This window comes from Semicossyphus pulcher, unplaced genomic scaffold (assembly GCF_022749685.1).
Source record: "Semicossyphus pulcher isolate SPU_LCO1_2020_fin unplaced genomic scaffold, fSemPul1.0.p SCAF_9, whole genome shotgun sequence".
Classification (NCBI taxonomy): Eukaryota; Metazoa; Chordata; class Actinopteri; order Labriformes; family Labridae; genus Semicossyphus; species Semicossyphus pulcher.
The window spans coordinates 27,329,933-27,353,189 of record NW_027211770.1 but is presented as its reverse complement, the minus strand read 5'-3'; the positions used below and the strand labels follow the sequence as shown (position 1 = coordinate 27,353,189).

General features: G+C 42.0%; 3 protein-coding genes across 4 annotated transcripts; all 3 read right to left on the bottom strand.

Annotated features, from left to right (window-relative positions):
* Positions 1 to 5,374: 5,374 nt before the first annotated feature.
* LOC138584613 (vitelline membrane outer layer protein 1-like) lies at positions 5,375 to 9,778 on the bottom strand. The gene is made up of 4 exons (XM_069656889.1): positions 9,463 to 9,778; positions 8,825 to 8,937; positions 6,726 to 7,032; positions 5,375 to 5,460 (listed from the first exon to the last, which is right to left on the bottom strand). Exons 1-4 carry the CDS (start codon positions 9,670 to 9,672, stop codon positions 5,458 to 5,460), a joined length of 633 nt encoding a protein of 210 aa, XP_069512990.1. The 5' UTR covers positions 9,673 to 9,778; the 3' UTR covers positions 5,375 to 5,457.
* Positions 9,779 to 11,362: 1,584 nt separating this feature from the next.
* LOC138584612 (HLA class II histocompatibility antigen, DQ beta 1 chain-like) lies at positions 11,363 to 16,816 on the bottom strand. Of its 2 annotated transcripts, XM_069656887.1 has the most exons (5): positions 16,648 to 16,815; positions 14,775 to 15,044; positions 14,293 to 14,574; positions 12,372 to 12,483; positions 11,363 to 11,913 (listed from the first exon to the last, which is right to left on the bottom strand). In XM_069656887.1, exons 1-5 carry the CDS (start codon positions 16,709 to 16,711, stop codon positions 11,862 to 11,864), a joined length of 780 nt encoding a protein of 259 aa, XP_069512988.1. In that variant the 5' UTR covers positions 16,712 to 16,815; the 3' UTR covers positions 11,363 to 11,861. The 2 variants fall into 2 exon arrangements, with proteins under 2 accessions (XP_069512988.1, XP_069512989.1); XM_069656888.1 differs by lacking the exon at positions 12,372 to 12,483 and having other exon boundaries at positions 16,648 to 16,816.
* Positions 16,817 to 18,289: 1,473 nt separating this feature from the next.
* LOC138584374 (H-2 class II histocompatibility antigen, A-U alpha chain-like) lies at positions 18,290 to 22,683 on the bottom strand. The gene is made up of 4 exons (XM_069656590.1): positions 22,564 to 22,683; positions 22,064 to 22,321; positions 20,072 to 20,356; positions 18,290 to 19,732 (listed from the first exon to the last, which is right to left on the bottom strand). The coding sequence occupies exons 1-4, from the start codon at positions 22,619 to 22,621 to the stop codon at positions 19,605 to 19,607; spliced, it is 729 nt and encodes a 242-aa protein (XP_069512691.1). The 5' UTR covers positions 22,622 to 22,683; the 3' UTR covers positions 18,290 to 19,604.
* Positions 22,684 to 23,257: the final 574 nt, after the last annotated feature.

Sequence of the window (23,257 nt, the reverse complement as noted above, 5' to 3'; positions counted from 1 at the left end):
TTAAGCCGCGAGGTGATCTCATGTCACATGACGGTGTTTTTCCGACTCCCACTGCATTCCTGTTGGACGTCTACAAACATGGACGATCGTAACCTTGACAAAAGTTACAACCGGCCGTGTATCCGCCCGTCCTACCTGAGGCCGCGGCCTTCAGGGCCCCCGTCTCTGCCTGATAAGGGCTGATTGGTTGCTGTGCGGTCTAACCTCTGACACGAGTACACTCCAGGGACTGTGGGTAATTGTGATTTTCTTTGTTGGGTATTATAGAAAAAAAAAGAAAAACACAGGCAGAGGGGAGAGAAAAGCGAGGCAGGATCTGACACTTCATCAGTTAAATGATGCTGAACCATGTTAACTTAGCCGTCCGTGAAAAGAAGGAGACCTTTGACTAATGTTAGACTCAAATATACATTTGCAGCCCTCTACCCATCCGTGTAAAAAAAGGGTAATTTACAGTTTCCTGTCTTATATCAGCATAATTGTCTCTGGCGCTGGTGCAATCGTTCTTGGTAATGCTGTTTAAAAAAATAAAACGTAATGGTTCATTTCCTGTGTGCTACTATGATGTGAAATGAGCAGAGTAGAAATGACAGAACATGAAACAATAGGATGCCGTCATTACTTTTCTGTGTTGTCACTTTAGCTTGCTCACAGCCTCTGGAAAATGTATTCTTGGGTTTTTGTCTCTGATGTTTTCTGTCACCTCGGCTGCCATCTTGAATGTTGAGTATCTTTGATCATGTGCCGATGTCACTTGCATAGCAGTGTTTGCTATCGAGGAAGAAAAAGTATTCTTTATCTTTGCTATCCTGAGTATGTCCACATTCCTATTGTTCATGACATCTGTACAATTTGTATATTATAAAATGATTTATATTTAATGTGTACATGTGTCTTTGTTTCTTTTGTGTCAAAGGAAAAACAGCGTCTGGCAGCTATAAAAAGACACTTAGCTGCTCAAAGTGTGTTATGGTTCAGCTCTGTAGTCGACTCATGAATAATGTGACGTGTTTCCAGTTGGAGGTGAAATTGTACTCAGATGCAAACCTCGTGCAGTCACTTAGTCCAGGCTTAAGAGCAAGTGCGGGTCAATGTGAAGTCCCAAAGGCCAGGACCCATTAAACATAATTCATACGGTTGTTTTACAGCTGTTCATAGTTAGACACAACTGTGATCTAACTTGTACTCAGTAGTAGAATGATTTGGATTTTATGTGGTCTTAATCTCTATTTACAGATTCTACATAGTAGAATAGTCAACATAGTAGAATCTGAAGGCAGGGACGTGGATTTCCGGGAAGCCAAGTGTTCTGGTTTCCAATTGAACTACGCTTCTAGTCCGAGTAATATTGACCAATCACGTATCAGCAGGGGTATGCGGGGTATGCAGGAAAAACAGTCCATGTGAGAGCAAAAGCAGGCGTAATGCAATCCGCCGTATTACATCCCGGCTCCAATCAGCGTCATCTGACGACGATTAAGCTTCTTATTAATCTCTATAAACAGACATCTGCATGCTAACAGCTTATAATCTGTTCTAGATCTAAAATTGTCATGAAAGCCGTTCAGCGTTCAGAATTCCCGATTTCCTCGAATGTATCAGATCGATCCGACCTCCGTTCAACAAACGAGCATTTTAAAAGTTTTCTTCTCCTCTTGAGGAGAGACCTGACAAAACGTACATTTTTACTTCGTAAATCACAACAAAACGGTTTCTCTTCTGTAACAATGCAGCACGCGGAAAAGGAAGTCTTGACGGGCACGTTCACCGGTGTCTCCAGAGGCTTTATCGTCTCAGACGATATAGCTGAAAGGATTGATGTGGTACAAACAAGAGACACCAAAGATTTGCTCAATTGTTGAAAGATCTATGATGTTCAGAAGGGGTGGGACAAAATATTGATAATGCAATATGTCGTCGTCCGGACTGGTGTGATACAATAATCGACTATGGAAAATGAGCATTATTTGCACTTGTCAATAAAATTAAAGACGTAATAGTTATTTTGCATCTCTATGGGGAACTGTCTGAGTCTAAGAATGCTGAGATCATAGAAAAAGCACCATTTGTTTCCATTTTATGCCAACAGAAAGGCTAATAAAACATTTGCAAGTCCAATTCTTCGCTTAGTATGGAGTTCAACTCTCTCGACCTTTGCATCAAAGACGCAGCCTCAACCAATAGCAAAGCAGTGTGTGTGGTTGATCCCTCAGACATAACACAAACTTATTTCATGTGTCCATCATATCCTAAACTTACATTCTGCATTCCTGCCTGCAACAATCAGAATCAGCAGACCCAATGATTAGTGCTTCAGCTGTCTTTGGCAGGTTCTGATAGAAATGTTGTGTTTTAGTTCACAAAGAGGACAGTCCAGGCTGCCTTTGAATACAGAGAGTAACTGAAAGATGAAATGATGCCTTCAGTCCAGTGAACAAAGTGAAAACACAACAAGAAGCAGAATGCAGCTGGGAAATAAGACTCGGAGAGCCGAATCGCTTTCTTCTCTGAGAAGAGAAAAATAAGTTTTTCTTTTTAAATCCGCTCCATCTGGTTATTACCTTCATGACTGTGGAAACCTCAGAATACATCAACTTTATTACACCTGAACACCACAACAGCACCATTTATTTCGACCTTACATCAAAACAAGGCCATTCAGCCCCAAAACTGTCCCTCTATGCAACAACATTTCACATAAAAAACCAGGAAGGCCAGGAACCGTGATAATAACCCTGCAGTGTTTATGAACACAAGTATATTTACAGTTGAGTCGACACAGCCGGTGTGATCTATCATGAGCCCAGGGGAGCATGAGGTCATTAAGAGGAGGGCTTTGCCTTCAACCAAAACCACAAACACCATATCCATTCAGCTCGCCACGGGAGGCCGTAATGGCTCTTTAGCAGACTGGGGACCGCCGACGAGCCGCTGAGCTGGTCGGAAACACACCCAGCCTGTGGTTTGGATATTAAACTTGTGACCCGGGGCGGTACATCCTTTAGGTTCCACTTGAGGGCCCAAAGGTAATACTGCACAACAACTTGCTTAGCGTGTTTTAAATAATGAAGTTCCTTTCTGCGAGTGCTGTTTCCATGATTGCGGTGCAGGGTGCAATAACAGCGTTCAGCCGGGGGTTCTGCCCACAGGGCTTCTGAGGTTCACTAAGAGGTGGAGCTGCCGGCTGTGCCAGATGTTTACTGTTGAATTAATTGATCCAGAAATCACTGCACACATAAAATGAGTCTAAGATGTTTATGAATATGTGTCGTGTCCTAAAAGTCTCTGGAGAGATGTGGGATCAAATTTGACTTGACGCAGCACTGCCATCTAGTGACTGTCAAAGGCCTCGTGAGATACTGAACATAGACAGGACTCAGATTAGTGCTGATTAGTCTTTGATCAATAACAAAAAACTGTCACTAAAAATTGCCATTGCTAATGCCTTTGGTATACTCACCAAATTAAGATGACAAACATGTGATAGTTTCAGCTTCAGCACCGTCACAACTTCCCCCATCATTGTAAAGGAAATCCATTTGAACCATCTGTATAATTTCTTCAGCGGCTTGCATTGTATGTAAGTCTAATTCAACCATTTTTTGGCCTTTATTGCCTTTATTCAGAGAGATAGGACAGTAGATAGGATAGGAGAGAGTGGGGACGAGGGTGGGAGACGAACCCGGGGCCGCTGCATCGACCAGCCTCTGTACATGGGACGTGCGATTTAACCGCTGATGATGTCATAGTGATGTCAGAAGAAGGATCCAGCATTTTTTAAGGTTGACCCACTCTAAAAGTAAGAATATCACTTCACCAGCAAGGACCACACCATCAACAGGAAGCAATTTAACAATTTATTAATTAATGAGATTGATGACAATGACAATTGGGTGTGGAGAGGTCGAAGGTCTTGCAGTAAGCGTTTTGGGGAAGCCTTACTGGGGAATCCGCTGTAGCACCCGGGCACGATGAACGGATCAGAGGACAGAAAGAAACGCAAAAGAGAATGCAGAATGTAAGAGCGAAAGAGGAGGAGGAGGGTTTGAATTTACAGGAATGCTGTAAGAGGCGCGGCTGAGGTGTGGTCCCGCTCCTGAAACTTTGCTATATAGCATCAAATGTCAACTATCTGTATGGAAGTCGTTCCTTTATGTTGAAAAGGATGTAAAGACATCTGAAAGTATCACATTTATAACGTAGATATGAAATTTACATTCCCTCTTAAATTCAACCTCATATTTGTTGTATCTTTGGAAACTATAATTTTCTGTAAATCTCTGTGAGGGCCAACTGTTAGTGAGGTTTATTGTTCCGAGGGAAATAATCCATCCATCCATTATCTATACCGCTTATCCTGTTCAGGATCGCAGGGGGGCTGGAGGTTATCCCAGCTGTCATTGGTCGAGAGGCGGGGTACACTCTGGACTAATCGACAGGGCGGACACACAGAGACAGACAACCTTTCATGCTCACACTCACACCTACGGGCAATTTAGAGTCACAGATGAACCTAACAAGGATGTCTTTGGACTGTGGGAGCCGGTGTACTCCGAGGGAACCCACACATGCACAGAGAGGCCTACAACATCTGAACCGAGACAGCCGCGCTAACCACTGCACCCCTCTTCACAAAAACCTCCTCTTGCTAACATTAACATATCCCTTTACTCAAGCAGACCAACAAGTGCGTTTGAGCGTCTGACTGCATTACGACACTTTGAACTCCGATATGAGGTCAGCCTGAGTGTTTTCATTCAAAGAGAGGCCCTCTGTAGCCGCGTGTTAAAGCCTGTAATCACTTTGCCTTGACTTGAAAAAATCTTCCAAAAAGCAATACAGCCATGTTTGATAACGTCCTCGAGTTCTCTCCCCGAACCCTCCGCACACACTCTGCAGATTAACTACCCACCGATTAATTAACACAATTACCTCTGTGTGTGCCAATCGGTGTCTTATCAACCTTTGTCAGGCCTTAAACTGTAAATTAATTAATATCCCCTCTCTTGTCATTTCTTAATTACCTCCGTTCCAGCAGGAATTCTGGGAAATGCCTGTGTCAGCTTCTCTGTTTGCTGCTCACGCTTATTATTATGACTTTGCTGGAAGCTCATTGGTTCATTAAACAGAGTCTGGAAACACGCTGCTCTCATGTTGATGAGGTGATGATGACATGATGTTGAAAGTGGCTCTTCAGACGAGGGCTTGATGTGAAGAGACGCTGCTTCATCTCGACTTTGTTTAGAGAGTGGATGCTTTCACAAATAACTCTGTTTATATTTCAGTCTTTGAAAAATGAGGGAACTGACACCAAACACGCCAAGGCCTTCAGACTCTGAATAAGAGATGAAGAGAAAGCAGTCATTTAAATTCCTTTTTATTATTTGTCATCTTTGAGTTCAGGGTGTTGGAGACGGACTGGATCAAACTGGTCAGGTCTGCTTGTTCACCTGCTGATCACTGTTGAGAAAAACAGATAAAGCAACATAATAAACAGAATTAAGTGCTTTTAAATAATTTATTTTTGTCCTCCTGTATAGTTTTAGTTTCTTCCTGTGGTGGAAAGAAACATATCTCTACATGTATCGAGTATTTTGAAGCCTTAAATTGGGCATTTGACCGTCGCCATTTTTGTTTTTGGAGCCAGAAGTGACCATGTCGGGACGACAGATAGGGCACAAAGCGTAACATCTCTATCCTACCAGGTTGCACTTGTAGGGATTTGTCAACAGGAAGCCACGCTCGACCTACGGAGGCCCTCAACGAACATGTATCCATGCATTTTATTTACTCCCTTATCAACAAGTAAATTCCGGTAATTATCGTGATCTCGTTATCTCGAGATAACAAAGCTTGTTTTCTCGTGATGACGGGAAACAACAGGCTGGTCACTGTGATGTTACAGAGCAGGACATGCCATGCTGCTGTTGCACACATTAATATGGTAAGTCAAGCCTGTTTCTATGTTTGTTTTGTGCTTATTAAACTCTGGGGATACGGGTTATGATCAGCAGACGTTACGGTGGTGCAAGTGAATCAAAAATAAATAAATGAGTCGAGAAAATAATTTGTTATTACAGGAAAACGGAGTAAATAAAATGTACGGATGCATGTCCCTGTAGGGCTTCCGTAATGTGTAATGTCTGTTTTACTCTAAATGGGACCATACGTTACAAAATGAACATCCTGCTGTGTTGTTGAAGACCTAAAACTACATGATTGAGACCTTAAACTCTTCCTCAGGAAAACTGAGGTAATAAATCAAAAAGTAAGAATTGGGCTCCTTTCAGTAGAGTAGAGTCGCCCCCTGGTCGCCAATAAAACAGGGCCGTTTTAATGCCCTTCAGATTGGCTTCACTTTGAAACCAAAGTCTAAAACCGTTGCTTTGATTGCAGGACTTCTATGTATTGTTGAGGATTTTTGTAGTGTTTTTTCTCTGGTAAAGGAGGTGAAGACATTTTCACCACTGCCTGTTCGCCTGTTGTAATTTTCACCTTGACCTTTCTTCGTTAGAGAGGACAAAAGTGTTGGATTTTCTTGCATCTTGCTGCAAATTTGGGTTTAAAGAATAAAAATATCAGGGTTACATTTTCGGAATAGCATCTTCAACATTTTCAGGCAATTTCAGTTTTGTTTGGTGACAACTTATGTGAATAAAACAGTTCTCACAGTTCTCAAATAAACCCATCAAGTGTCTGTGAAGGCCCTCAGTGCTCTGTCTTACCTGCTCATACTTGTCGCAGCAGTGGAAGCGCACATCATTGAGGGTGGAGTCGTCCAGGCCGTACTGGTACTCCTCCATTTTGGTCTCAATGCCACAGATTCCTCCGTTGTGACACGTCTCGCTCCAGTGGCCGTACTCCCCCCACTCCGTGCCGGACCCCTCCAGCGTCGGGTTGCTGCTGCAGCGGAACCGGATGTTGTTGGCGGCCGTGTCGTCGCCGAACAGACCTTGATGTCGCTCCACGCTGATCTGGAAAGAGGTGAGGACGCCGCTGGGGCAGTACTGGGGGCTGGACCAGTCACCGAAGCTGGACAGGAAAATGGGAAATACATGAGAGTGTGAGAGGGGAGAAATTAGGAGAAGAGCCAAGATGTGGGAAAAAGGACTGGAGGGATTTCAGCACATTACAACATCTGAACATCTCATTTGCAACCTGGCAGTAGCGAGGCCTTCAATTGCCCTCTGAACATCATGGGAGACAGCCATTTTCCTGCTGCTTTCAAAGAACTGCTTTATTTATCTAATTCTTCTTTAACCTTTACAGGACAGCCAGGTTAGTCCCATTGATATCTCAAGATTCACAAGATTGATCTGGCCAAAGCAACAAAGGCTGCAGACAGACATCAATAAAACGTGTCAGTGTAAGTGGCAGAGATGCTCAGCGAGGGTGAAGGGAAGTATTTCTTCATTACTGTTCTAACTGCCGAATACTGGCTCCTTAAATGAATGAATGACTGTATCAATGGGGAAAATGTACGCGGATAAATAGAAAACAAATACAGTTTGACAGTTGTTGCATTAAATATCTAAACCTGTGGAGTAGCTTAGCATAATTTGGGTTAAAAAAAACTTTTCTGTTGCTCTGTGCAGGCCCTCATAGAGCATCTGCCTGAAACGACTCAGTCAGCTCTGTCCCTTTAAGAAACCCCGCCCCTACAAGCCCACTTTCTTCTGATTGGCCAGCTCTCCGAAGCCTGCTAAGGCTGCACTTTGTGACATCACAAAGTGATCATTTACTCATACTTGATACATCAATTGAGCAGCCTTAAAGGAGAAGTTCAGTATTTTTTAAAGCTGGGCTATTTTTACAAATTTGGGTGTCGTTATGACTCAAAAACTTTTGGAATTGGTCCAATAGATGGCCTCCGCTGTAGCCGCGATATGCCCGCAATGGCGGCAACATAATCCCACCAGCACAATAATCTCTACCAAAATCTCTCTCCAACTTTAACTCACATTTCCACCGTCCTGTTCAGGTTACATCTCACCAGATTTCAGAACGAGACTTCTCCTTGAGCGAGACTTCTGTGTCTGGTGACTCTTTAAAAAAAAGGACGATCTTTGCAGGGATAATTTCTGTGATATTGTCGGACACCTGGAGTAACAATCGAACCCTGTCGGCAACAAAAACAAGCACTTTTAGTGGACGTACTTTGATCGGGCGCAATTGCCCCAGGGGATTATGTTACAGCCGTTGCAGCTGTACCGCGGCTATGGCAGAGGCCATGGAACGACTCCAAAAGTTTTTGTTCCTATGAGTCATTTCAACACCCAAATTTGTAGAAAAAAAAAAAAGGGCCCTGGCTTATAAATACCAAAGTTCTCCTTTAAGAAGAACACGTTCTGGGTTGACTGTTTGAAACCACCTTTGAGGAGTAGAAACATCATCTAATTCAGTACAAACTTTTACTTTATACTTGTTTTATGGCATTTTAGGCAACTTACTCTATTTGACTTTCTGAACATACGTTTCTAGACGTAGCGGTTCTTACATCTATATTTTATTTTTCTCCTTGTAATCTTGTTTTGGAAGGTGCTATATAAATAACTTCATGTACGGAAAAAGATTACAATGATTATTATTAACAAAAAAGGCTACAGAGCATCCGGACTGAAATTAATATATAAACAGATTTGATGATTATAACTCCATTATACATGTAGAAACTCATGAGCATTAGTAAAGTTCTTACAAACATTTATGACTGGATAAACACCAGTCAGTGGGATTATCAGTTGCATATAACTGATCGATAAAGCATTAATAAAGTCATTGGTCACAGCTTGTCAGAAGGTGGTACTGTTCCTTTGGAACTTACTAGCCGGTGTGGGACTCCACAGAGTACAGGAAGCTCCTGCTGTCGTCCTTGGCGCAGATGAGGCGGATCCCGTTCAGGGCGGTGTCGTCAGCTCCGTACTGGTTAGACTCCACCTGAGGAAACATGAAGCAGTTCTCAGAAGCAGTGGCAGCTCTTGTTAAACTGGCTGGTTATCTTGTTCTCCTTCTTCCTGTTATCTTATTTTTGGTAGAGCGGCCGCCAACATTGATGGGAAAGTTTAAAATTCTGCACATGGGTTAACAGACATGGGATTATTTTTGGACAATGTTTCCTCAGGTCTTTTAGGGTTATGCTGCTACCTGAGTTTTTTTTAAGCTGAAACGTGCCCCCTCCAAGACACCTGGACAGGATACTAGTACATCGAAAGACTTTTGGTTACAGGAATTTTCCCATCTTCATACTGTCTTTAAAGCTCTCTTCCCAACACAAGGCAAATATAAATAGGAGGAAAAATTTACAGGCCTCACTTGCGAAATTGCAACCCAAAATTCAGATGAAATTAATCTGAAGCTGCAGCAGACAAGTTAGCCAAAAAAAAAAGGCCCTCATTGTGTTTCCTTGGAGGAATACAAACATAGAGGGGAGAAGATACCAATCTGATTTGCCTGCTGACTTACCCTGACACTGAAGCCAACAGCGAAGAAGTTGTCCGGGCACATCTCCGGCCAGGTCCAGTTCCCAAACTGCTCTCCGTTGGTCACCGTGAGCACAGATCTGTACTCTCTGCTGTTAAAAGCTGTGCCGGCTCGCTGCAAAAACTTTTTCTCCACACAGAAGCCACCGGACAACACGGCCAGCAGGGCCACGGCGGTGAACAGACTTGCCATATTGACAGCAGTGAGTCAGTGTTTCACTCTGAAATGCCAAATAACAAGTAGCAGGGCTTCAGGCTGGAGGCTCTTATAGCTTCCAAGCCAATTCCAAAATAGCCCTCTCGTATCAGGAGGAATCATTGACAGAGTCACAGAGCCGTGTGGGAAGGAACAGCTGGGGAAAGAAAGGGTTTTTCTCACTGAAATTCAGAGACACAGGGCCTCTGCTCTGCTTCCAATAGTTCCTTTATCTTTAACTTTACAACATGCGGTGCGACTAAAGTAAACATTTCTACATTACGTCATTAAAAAAAACACAGGTCTGTGCTACTTTTACAGATGTAACCCTCAGGATATACGTTTAGCAGTGACAGAACCTTTACTGTTATGAAGTCCTGCAATTGATAGTTGTGTGTATTGTAAGAATAATGATATAAAGCATAGACTTTTTAAAAAGATGGACGACATGACGTCTCCCTAAAAGTGAAGCCTAAACCTCTATATCGCCCCCTGCTGACTGGCTGCAATATAGCTCTTAAAGCCCGCCTCCTCCATGTTAACAGATGGGACATGAGTCAAACTATAAAATCAAAATACACGTTAAAAATACAATTTTCCCAAACATGGTTTCTGTCATTATAGTTAGTTCTTATCATGCTGATTGATGCCCATGTGTTCATTTTTCTGACACGTTTATTTTTAATTAGTTATTTGACGCTGTAAAAATTATGATTGACAGCTCTGTTGACAAATACGGCTCCTGCAGCCGATCAGTTCTGGAGTAGCAGAGTGGAGGATGAACGTAACTAAAACAATCACTACAGTCATTGAAGTTTCCACACCTGTGAACGTTAACCTCAGACCAACGCAGAGAAGCTGTTCTGCTGTTAAACACGCCAGGCAGCGAGATCCTTGCTGTTTCTTCGGTAAGTTAAGTGTGTGTTTTGGTTAGCCGAAGTGGCTACGCCATCCGCCGATCTCTACTGCGCAGCTCTGGCTCCAAATGACATCACCCTTGCAAGATGGCAGCGCCCATCACAGGGGCTATTTTGGCATCACTTTCGTACAATGGGAGCAGATGGAGACGCGTTGTCCATCTTTATATAAAGTCATTGATATAAAGATTTCGAAGTGAGGTGTTGGTTGGAATACAGGATTATTTGATTTCGGCTGGACATTTTCACCCCTTATCACTGATATACTGCTTTAAGTTGATGATCTGACGCAACCTGCGCAGTTTTAAAAGTTATACCTGACATGTCTTTACACCTAATACCATATTACTTACCAATAAGCTATGACAAAACTTTTCGGCAACTGGGGATCAGAGGTAAAAAGATGTAAACATAAAATATTTCAGCTCTTAAATCGATGTTAAATCGATCGAGCTATGCTAATAAGCTAATAGCAGTACAGCAGATAGGGGGCTACATTAGCTGTCTGAAACTTGAAAAGGGAGCAGAACCAAGGGATTAAAGTTAACTTTGAGATATGTGAGTCAGAGCTTAATAATATAATGGAAGAGCCTGAAAACAGAACACCAAACTTCGTCCATCCATTATCTACACACCTGTTAAGAGTTGCGGAGAGCCTATCCCAGATGTCATTGGGCGAGCTAATAGCTATACAGCGGATAGAGAGCAACATTAGCTTTCTTTTGGAGACACATTTAAGTCCAATATCCACTCAGCTTTTATGTCTTTTACTCTCCTATACATTTGAAGGGGAAATAACTGTCTCTTTATCTATGTAATGCTCCATTTTCTTCACTAGCTACACAGTAACAGTGATCTACCTGACCAGGTAGTGTACACTGTCTTAGAGGATTAAGAGGCTATGGAACCAGTAAGTCAGCTCATTATATTGACAATATGTAAAGATGTATGATTTTTTTATTCCAAGGTGACACCCTGAAACCTTAATCCTTGTCACAAAGTTGTCACAATTAATGGCACTTTGGTGAAGAATAACATGTCATCTGAGTCCTTGGTTTATAAAAATGATGAAGGAGGAGCTCTGACATGTTGGGTGCCAGTTCAATGATAAAACAGCATGACATCTCCCAATGATGCCATTTATCTCCTCCTTCTGCAGATCAGGCACAGAAGCAAGCATAACGCAGAGCCTATTGTCTTTTTACAGGCTTCAAAACGTCTCATCCTCATCTTGTTTTACTGATGTTTTCATCCCGAGCCTGAAGAGTCTCATAATTCTGCAGATCTTGTATCCTGTCGGGTTATCGGGCTGAAGTCAGACCTGAAACATGAGAAGAAAATGTCATAAAACCACATTATTTTTACTGTGCGTTCACACCGAATGCGAAGCTAATATTCGTCTAACGTTATGATCAAAATTTGCGTTTAAATAACAGGTGAATATTCGCCCTTCGCTTCCGGAATGGAGGAGAGGAAGTGGGGCTTATCTCCATGGTTACCAACAGCATCAGGATAATCCCAATGTTAATGGGCTTCCTCTACACCACGTGACGCAAATATGCCGCGGAAGTTCGTGCCCCGATTGTTCGCATCATTTGCGCCGCCCGACGATAATTTGCGTCTACTCGCGTCATTGCATTGACTTTGTTTGGAATCTCGCCACAGATTCACGTCTATTCGCGTTCGGTGTGAACGCACGGAGTCTGGCGTGTGTCAAAATCTCAATCAACACTCAACAAGAGAAATTATCTCATCATACAAACACTGACATACACGCACCTCCTTTTCCACCAGTAGTAAGATGCTCCACCTGCAGCTGCGGTGAAGCCCATGAAGAAGAAGATGATGCCCACTGACATCTTCAGGTGTTTAGCATCCAGCGGATAGGTATCTACAGGAAGTGACAGATTCTTATTCCTTGAGCACATCAGCATAATTTATTGCTTATTAAATTCCTTTCAAGGCCAGCAAAAAAAATGCTGAAAGGTAACATTGTGATTAGGTGTGCACCACAGAAATTAAAGCTGGGAAAGTCCTTGATGATTGTCTAAACAACCGATATAGCTTTAGCAAAAGTTCAATCAGGCCTGACCGGTTCTGCTGATACTCAGCTTTATTCTGATGATATTTGCTTCTTCCCCCTCCGATTTCTAAACTTCCCAGCCTGTACTCTCCCACAGAAATCTCACATTGATACACAACCATCACCATAACCAACCCTTTGTTTGACTTTGCTGAGCATATAACAATTCAGGTAGATATTTGGAATCAGGGACAAAGCAGGCAAGGTAAAATGAGCTTCGATCTTTGTTCATTTAGAGGTCGGCATGAGACAGTCAATGAGCAAAGGCAGACAAGTCTTAAAAAGTGACATGAACTCTGTGACTTTCTGGGGCACAATAGACAACCTGGCAGGGAATGGGTGCTGGATGGCTCATATAAGGAATGTTAAGTCATATGAGCATTATGTTTCAATTTCATTTAGCAGACGCTCAAAGCGACGTACATCTGAGATTTAATACAACACAAGCAACGACCAAGACAGGAAGGAGCAAAGTCAGTAAGTGCCAACAAACAGCTTCAAGTGTGATCGGACACTGACGGCGACGGGCAGTACGCAGGCGTAAAGGGACTGTAGACCCGGCTGAGGGCGTTCAGGTAGGCAGGAGCAGTTTTTCTTGCTGTTTTGTAAGCGAGCAACAGGGTTTTGAATTTGCTGCAAGCGGCAGCTGGGAGCCAGTGGAGGGATATGAGCAGTGGAGTGGTGGCTGTTTTGGGTTGTTTGAAGACCAGTCGCGCTGCTGCGTTCTGGATCATCTGCAGAGGTTTGAATTTGCGTGCAGGAAGGCCTGCCATTAGAGAGTCGCAGTAGTCAGCGCGTGATATCACGATAGATAAGATAGGTTAAGAAAAGATCTGAATGGAGCACTGGTTTAGTTCAGTTGGTAGAGCAGGCGTCCCGTGTACAGAGGCTGTAGTCCTCATCGCATAGATTGCAGGTTTGACTCCCGGTCTGCCGATCATTTGGTGCATGTCATCCCCCACTCTCTACTCCCAACATTTCCTGTCTCCTGGTTATCTTTAGCTGTCCTATATAATAAAGGCAAAAGCCAAAAAAATCATCTTTAAAACAAAAAGCCTGAAAACACTGGAAACGTGGACACCACATGACAGGCAACCCCAATTGGTAGGTATTTTTAAAGACTAATTTGATTGATATATTGTAGCTTTGTTTATTTACAGTAGTTGTAACCCTCATTACACATTATAAGAGGAGTAATCACAACCTTTGTTGTAAGATGATGTGAATTCTCACCGGGCTCAAACATGGTAATCTTTGCCTTTCATACAATAAGACATGAATGCTGAATTATCGTCTGATTGTTTGGGAATATGTTAGCTATAAAGTTTTATCTTCTTACGTAACAACCATAAACAATTGATTTCTTCTTCTTCTTCTTCTGATATTTCTTGACATTTGGAGAACCATCTAAGAGGTTAATTAAAACTGGACTAAGGAGGAACAAGTGGAGTGAATGAAGGGTTGGCAGAAATGTAGGCATGAAGGTAAAAACAATGGATTTTAAGTACGACTCAATGTTTTGCAAACACGACATAAGTAGCAGTTAAACCAGGTGAGTAAAAAAGACAGATGGCTCATGTGTATGGCAACTAAATGTTAACACTGTCTAATCCTTACCCCAGACCACCTCCAGGCTCCGCTGCAGGCTGCTGTGGTCCACCATGCAGCTCACCCTCTCCCCTCTCCTGGGTGTGAACTCCAGGTAAGAGTGAAGCTGGAAGCTCCAGTCCCCGTTGGCCATGATATCTGTGGACGACACATCTGTGGTGATCTCCAGCCCGTCTCTCAGCCAGCTCACCCTCACTTCATGTGGAAAAAAGCCCAGAACGCTGCACTCGAGCATGGAGCGCTCCCCGTAGTCGGCTGGCTGGCTCTGACGGACTCTGACAACCGGAGGCACTGGAGCGGAGAAATGATTAGAGCGCACAATTAGTTCAATGACCTTCAAGGCAGAGAGCAGAAGAGAGAGTCGAGGGCTAAATAGTTTTCTTCAAGTCATTTAATTAAAGAACGGGGAGAGAACAATGGTTTCCCTTTTCAAATTAAGCAAATTAAGCCAATAAAGTGGAACTGTTAGACTTGTCTCCTGCCAAACGTACCTTTTCTGTCCAGTGTGCTCCTTCTGAATAATCTTGCATTGTACCTGCAAAGAGTCTCCACTTGAGCTCTTCTTTGCGCCATTTTCCAGGCCTGCGAGTTATAATGGGCCGCGTTCTTCATGCCGTATTCTCCGAAGCCAACATACTTCCCAATCCGAGAGTCATAGATGTTATTGAGCTTCTGGTTGAATACGTTTTTCACAAAGAAGACCATGTCTGAGAGGTCATCACTGTACTCACAGTCGTAGATCATCTGATACACATATCCACCTGTAAGACAGAATGCAGATTCATTATAACACAGTTATAAAGAGTTAAAGAACCCTCACTCTGTCAACATAATTCACAGAAAATGCCTAATAAACCACTGTAAGAATATTTTATTTTATCTTAAAACATAATTTGTTGTGGAGTTAAATTAACAATCTCAAACTTTTAATGTAAATAAATGTCTGTTAGGTCTCTATCTCTCGCCGAATGAGGTAACACAATGGTGATTGAGCCCACTGATGAAAGCCTTTGCATTTGCAGTATTACAGGCTGGGTGTCTGTGGCGACATTCGCAGAAAAAATAACAAGCGGTGCCCAGTTAGTGACGCGTTTTCCATCAGCCAGCAGGGGTTGGTCTGCCAGAGAGGGTAGGCGGAGCTAAGCAGCTGCTTTTCCGGTCTCTGCAAGTGTTGTGAGTAAACAGTAAAGAAAAGATCGATGACGACAGATACAACTTCAAAAATAAGTGAAACAAATTCGAAGCTCAGATGAAGGCAAACCTTTAATTGTAAGGTTGGCGGTTCGATCCCGGGCTGCTTCAGTCATGTCGAATTGTCCTTGAGCACGACTTTGAGCCCCAGATTGCTCCCGAAGGCAAAGGTGTGTGACTGTGGGTGAATGCTTAGACTCTCATTGGAGATTGGCACTTTGCATAGCCTCTGCCATCAGTGTGTGAATGTGTGTGTAAAAGGGTGAATGTGACATGTTGTGTAAAAGCTCTTTGCACTATTTAGTCCATTTAGCACATTGTGGAAAATAGGGTGTAAAACTTTCTCCTCTGCATCTGGTATTTTAAAACAAGTTAATAAATGATTTAATTTTTTAGAAATAGTTGTTTCACAAAAAAGGTTAAAAAAAAAGTGTAAACATAAAATAAGGCACCTGTAAAATTTGACAGAGAGAACACCTCTGGATTCTGCAGGTGCTTCACTTGGTAGGATTAAGTTTAAAAACATGAGAGGGAGAGATGTTGTTCTGAATATCATCATGGCTGTGATTCAGTCATAGGCACGAGGCAACAGTCCGAGTGCTGCAGATAATAACAATAAACATAAAGCACTTTCAAAGTGCTTTACATGGATCAAAAAAACTGTTTCAACACAACTTATTTTAAATGTACAAACAACCTCAAGACACATACACAACAGTAAACAAGCGGGTCTTTAGCTTTGCTTTAAATACCTAAAATCAAAGCCAGGATCATTTTCAGAACAACATCACGACCGCGTGCGTGATATTGCTTTTATACAACAGTTACACAAGCAGCAAATAGTAGTTAAAAAATAACAATCAACAACAGATGACTTTTTTCTCCACTAACTCAACTAGTTCCACAACTTAACTGAAACTGGACTGTTGTTGCCAAGCAACCCAAACATTCTCCTGCACTCTGTGTCTACAGGTTACCACAGATCAGCTGTTTTTATCATGTACATTTTAATTTAATTTATTTTAATAAACGTATTCAGAACACCTGGCTGAGGCGGAGTGATACACAGAGTGCAAAGAAAGGCCTCTTGTCCAATCAGACTACTTGGTCGGAATAAACAGTTCAGGTTTGATCAACTTCTGAGATAAACGAGGTATTCATGAAGACACCTACCTGCTGGTGTCGTGCAGAGTAACACAGCACAGACTGTGAGTTTGTACAGAAAACATAGTCCCATCTTCTCTTAAACACAGACAAATAAAAGAGAGAGTTCATCACCTGCTGCGAGCAAACGCAAACAAACTCAACCCTGCCCTCATAAAGCTCTCAAGGTCAAAAACTAAACCTCATCCAGCTTCCTCCTTGAATGATGGACGTGATTGGTGCGGTGATGCGTGGGCAGTGCTGACATAAACGGGTTTTTCGAGTTGCTGCGGTTTTGTTGATTTAATACGTCTCTGCATAAAAGGAACATGTAACAAAGAAGAAATGTGTTAATTACTCTTCTAAGACAATGCCACTTCTGTACTACTTCTCTGTGCTCCATCATTTGAGTCCAAACGCGGCCATTATCCTTCTTTAAAACACTAAGGTATGAATTATTTCCCCACAATCATATATATACTTTATTGCATAACCAAGGCTGCAGCTTTTTCATTGTGTGAGATCCTAAATGAACCCCTCAGAGGCTCCACATTCTTCCACATTAAAATGCCGCTGCTATCTTTTTAATCACTATTAAAAGCCAAATATACCAAGCAGAGAACAGCAGCAGCAGCAACTCGCAGCGTCACAATATTTTTAATACTGTTACATTCTGCTCCTCAGTTCCCCTTTTTCTACCTCTGTTTAATCCCAAGCTTTCCACATCGTTCTCACTTCCTGTCTCCAGCCACAGCTCACGTCAAGTACTGTTCCTCCATCTCCAGATATTATCCACGTTCTAATCAGCCCTGTAGTTACCTAAACTTGCACGCCTACATTTCCCTGCCATTTGCTCCGCATTACCATGTTATTGCATTTGAATTGCATTGCACCTGGCTTCTATTAACATCTGAGTTTGGGGTCCTTCCTTGTAGCCTGCACTGATAAGACTGGGTGCTGTACGTAGCAGATGCTTCTTTTGATAAATTGTATGATGTGATTTCATCCCTCCCCAAGCATACAAGATTATTGTAGACACACCTTGTCTTTAGGACACAAGACAAGTTCCTCTTAGCCTTGGTAAGAAACTCACGACCGGCATGGACCACAGACTATTAGCTCAGTACAACTATATATACATAGAAATATGTAACATCCAGCCGACAACTCCTAGCCTGCTAGCATACAGCCTGCTAGCCCCTAGTCTGCACCTTAGCCTGCTAGCATTTAGCTGCAGGATAAGGTGCTTATAATTTGATTCTCAGTTCCCCTTTTCAACCACCATCTCATGCCCAGCTCTCCACATTACTCACTTCCTGTCTCCAGCCCCTGCCTACTCCTGCCATGCCATGTACTTCACTCCTACCTTCCTACCTATTTGCTTGTTCCAGTTAACCTCCCTACATTCCTGCCAGTACCTGCCTGTATTTCCTTGACAAAAACACAAGCGAGCGATGACAAACATTACTAACTGATTCATGCCAGCCGTCACTGCCAGACCAACACTTTGCCCAGAGGCCGAGTCAGTGGTATGATAATTGAGGGAACTTTGTGATCAAACATGCTGGAGTGACAAAATCTTAACAACCACAAAGGCTTATTGTTCCCTTTCATTTGAATTACCTTTGTGTGTTCTTCTTTGGCATGCGGCAAAACAAAGGGAACAGACATGTTCAACTTCCCATCATGTGTTTTAATTGTAAATGACAAACACAGCAGGGTGCGACATGTAATTCTGCTTCAGTATGGCAAATAACAGGTAAACCCTCTGCAACGTCCTAATACATTCTTTATTTACATTCAAAGTAGTCGTTGAAAATGTAAAAATGTGTACCTCAACTGCTATCATTTAACATTTATTGAATAAACTTGGAAAAAAATGTGAAATTCAAAAGTTACCATTAGTTTACTGTGATATTAAAAGGGTCTTTCTTCATTCATAGACACTCACAATAAACTTTTTAAGATAGAGTCTTTGTGTCTTTCCTCTCTCTCTCTTTCCATCACATGCTGCTGTCTCTCTTCCCCTCCCTTTGTATTATATGCTGTCTGTCTGTCTGTCTGTCTGTATCACAGGTGTGATTGGACGAGCAGGGCGAGCTAATTTAACAACAGAACACACGACAAAAGAACACCTCTTACCCTCCCCTCTCTTAAAGGATCGAGTTTGAGTTTTTCCAACTGGACCTGAACACATCTCTCCTCTCCTCTCTTGTAACTCCTGTCGCGAAGTGCGCACTGAGTGAGTGGTCGAGAAAGTAAGAGAGAGAGAGAGCGGCAGGGTGACGGTAAATGTGAGCGTAAGCAGAGAGAAAGGTTGAGAGTGAAGGTGTCAATCTTGCAGTAGGCTTGAATTTAACATCGGGGCTTCTTTAAAAACGTTTGTGCCCCCCCCACCCAGAACGTGACGCCTTAGGCAACCGCCTATATCGCCTATGCCGTGGGCCGGATATGATTTTGTTCATTCGTTATCCGGCAGAGAGGCTACAGCTAGCTAGAAATCTGCACCACTAAAGCTCAATAATTACCTCACTTATTACTACTTATGTAACTTTTGTTTAAATCCAACAAAAATTAATTTAAGGACGTTTATGTGCCAGAATATTTCTCTCTATTTAGTGAGCATTTAAGGTGCCTGTATGCATTATTGATTTAGTAATTGCTTGACAAAGTATGCTAGCTGTTTCCAGTCTTCTTGAAGCAAACTGTCATCTTGCTATAAACTTACATTAAAAGTACAGACAGAAGAGCGTTTGACAAACAGTTCTCTTCCCATCTCAGGTTCAGATTTAGTGTTGTTGCAGAAATGGATAAAAACAGGCACAGACAACATAAGACACAGCAGGTGTAAAAGAAAAAAATAAACCATTGATGGTGACAGAAATAAATCTCACCCCATCTCACTCCCAAAGGTATAACACAAAGGAAAAAAGATAGGGGCGATCACACATCTGACATCGAGATTCAGGTGTTTGTCCTGATGCCTGTTACGCCCGGCAGCTCTTGTTGGCTTTGACGACGAACCAGAGTCCTGTGACAACTCCAATCAGCCCCAGGATCACACCACAAACACACACCGCTGTCTCTACAAGCTGCTGGTCTGTGTCTTTCACCTCTGTGGGAAACAAACAGACGCACAGATAGTATGTGAGCCTTACTGATAGGAGATTTTCAAAACTGGTTCCAGTTATCACTTAATCTACCTACAGCAAACATTTTGTACCACTGATATGAAACATAACAAAAGCCTGCTCCTCTAACGCCTTGATTGCTGTTACAGGTGCATCATTCTTTAGCTAACAATCAGAAATGGGCAGCAATTGCTAAAATAAATTCTAAATGTATAATAATAATAAATTCTTAATGTGTAAACTACAAGTACTTCTGTTTCGCCCTAACACAAACCCCTCTTTACGTTTGCACCCACTGTCTCATCACATCATGACTGCCGTACCCCAGAACCTGGTGAGAGGGACCTGCAGGCCGACGTGGTACACGCTGCAGGAGTAGATGTCATTCTCCTGAGGAGTGAACTCCAGGTAGGATGATGTGTAAAAGCTGAAGTCCTCTTTTGAGTAGTATTGAGTCTGGCTGACGTCACTCGGGTCCACCGGCTGCCCGTTCCGGGTCCAGATGATGTCGAGTTTAGGGGGATGTAAGTCGTCGACGAAGCAGATGAGGGTGTTGAAGACCCCGATTTCGATCTCTTGCTCCGGGTAGATCAGGGAGGTGGGCCTGGCTGCAGAGGGATAGATTGATGTTTGGCGGAGAAAGACAAAGTTACACTTCCAGCCAAATGTATGTGGTCATTGCACCAATACATCCAAATGGTTTTTTTTACATCTCTTCCTAAAACTGCAGGCATTTATATGTGGTGTAATAGCATCCACAGTACACACTCAAAGCATTTCTTTTCTGCACAGGGGCACACAAAGATTAAAGAACGATGGTGTCTGAAATAACGTGCAATAATGTGCAAGAAGATTTTCTTTTTAGGAACGAAGGGATATTTTCTAAAATATTAAATAAGCATTATAAGAAAGTATTTGAACATTGGTCCCTAAGTACTATTAAACAATATGGTTCAACTGTAAAAGGTACATTGTTCTCAGTGGCTCACTTTGTCTGTATATAAGACAAAGGTAAAAAGAAACCGTAACAAACGGGAAGCGCTATTTTACCAGGCTGCTAACATATTTATTTCTGCTGTAGAGTTGGACATCCTAACATGCAGGTCTATGGGGATAGACTCTCTTTTGGAGTCAGCCTCAAGTGGCCATTTGGGGAACTGCAGTTTTTGGCGCATCATGTCGGAAATGTTCTTTTAGCACTGGAGTTTTATGATTTATTTATATCTAAACATTTAGACCCTTCACGCTTTATTTGGATGTATAAAAAAACCCTTCATAGCTATATTCTTAATCTCTATGAATGGACAGACAGTCGATGTTTTTGGTCTGTACTCATTTCAGAGGGAAATATTTGGCTATTAAGCTTCTAAAATGCTTCACTAAGTTCACCAGCTAGTTGATAAATGTGTCCGTCAGCTATTTGGTGCTGAGCAGGTAGTGTACAGTAGGAAAACGATGCCATGAGAGCTTCGACAGTGAACAAAAACATTTGACAAAAGTCATGACACTACTATAAAATATATATTATAACATTATATTACTGACGAGGGGAGCAACAGATTCTGCTGACAATTCTCTGAATGGTCATTTTTGGGCAACAGCTTTCTGTTGTAATCTATTTTTATTGCACTTCTTTTTTTAGGAGAAACATCGGTTAGCTACTTCAAAATATTAGAATGCACTGACAGACTCTTTCTGTCTAACCTTGATAATGGGTCAATGTCCAGATTATGGAGGGTTTTTTGACTTTTAAACAGTAAAGTTTTTTAGATGTCCTAAAATGATGTAAGTTAACAAAAGTGCATTTTCCAGATAATTTAGTGTAATTGCACTAAAAGGTACACACAGTACCATTGAACGGTTAATGGAAAGTCTCCAGCGCTGAGCTACACAATGAACAGTGACGCTGTTACCTGACGATAAATGCTTGATTATACACCCGAAGGTTAATTGCACCTTACAGGGTATGTCCCTGCTGGCACCTTTCTTTTCCTCTTAAGAATACACACCAGCCCACTCCTTTCATTAACTTGTGTTCAACAACACACTTTACTGTTTCTCCCATTACACTACAGTAGTTTCACTAGCTTTTGTTCTTGGGATTAGGCGACAATCTAGTCTGAGATTTAGAATGATGAAGCCAGAGAGATCTACTTTGATACTTTAAGGAAATTTCGCTATTAATTTTACCTGTAATGTTTATTTTAATATTGATGTGTTGGTACTTTTACTTTTAAAAGACCTTCACCACTAACTAAAGGGAACTTTAAATGAGCTTCACATCACCAATAAAAACTCAGTATTTCATACCTCACCTATGTTCTCTGGGGGATTGTTTTCTCCCCTTATGGCACGAGGCATGTTGTAATAGCAGGTGCCCAGGGACACGTACGAGTCTTGGGACAGTCCAGGATCAGGGGTCCACTGCTTGGCAAACTCTGGCAGGCGCTGGACCGGCTGATAGGTGAAAGGGTCGGTGTAGAGGAGCTGGTCGCCGTCAAATTCAATGTCATACTGGCCGTCACCCGTCACGTTACTCCGACAGAAGGTCAAAAAGCGAAGCAGGTGTTTACCTGCAGTTTGATTGAAAAGATTAAAAACATATTACATGGCATGATGCAAGTGACTGCATTTGTGAGCAGGTCTGGTGTCTACATGGAGTATTAACACCAGATATCATTCAAGCCTCGACTTTTGGCTTGATCAGCCGCACTGGAAGGTGACCAATTATGATTTCTATTTAAAGTGTAGCTGGCCTGCAAAATACAGCAATTAAATGCAAGAAAATAGTGACATATATCATGAATAATCTTACCTTGACTGCACTCTGCAAGACAAATAACCAGCAGCACATGGAGGAACTTAATCGACATGTTGCATTTTAATTCCTTCAAACACCAAACCGAGCAGGTTTCACTGCCTGCAGTTTGTCCCTCCCTAAAATTAAACCGACACTACTGGATTCACATGCTTCATAACTTCCTTTTAACACAAACCAGTCAGTGCTTTAAACTCACGTTTCCTCCTTGAAAACACTGAAGGAAGACGTTACCTTTTAAAAACTGAGCACCTGCTGCCACCTAGTGGAGGAAAATCATTATTCCAGTGTGTGCAAATACGGGAAAAAATGTCACATATTTATATGGGTTATATATTCTGTTTTAATTTTAATATAACTTTTGGCAGTCTATTTTATCACAGATGCATTATTTAATTTCTCTTGCTGTAAAGCACTTTGGTTTGTTAGCTATTCTACTCATAAAGTTTGGATTTGTTATTATTTAAAATACCATCTACAGCTATTATCTTTTGTTTTTCAGGCTATAGATTATTTTATTATACAGTAAGTCCCAAAACTGATCATTTGTGCCTCTGATTTCCATCAGAATTAGTGTCAGTTTTAACAGTTATTTTAACAGCTTTGTTTTAGTCTTGATAAATGTGATGATTTCTGTTTATAACATTTCAGAAAAGGCAATAAGCTGTTTCCAGGGCCAGCAGTAATGTCT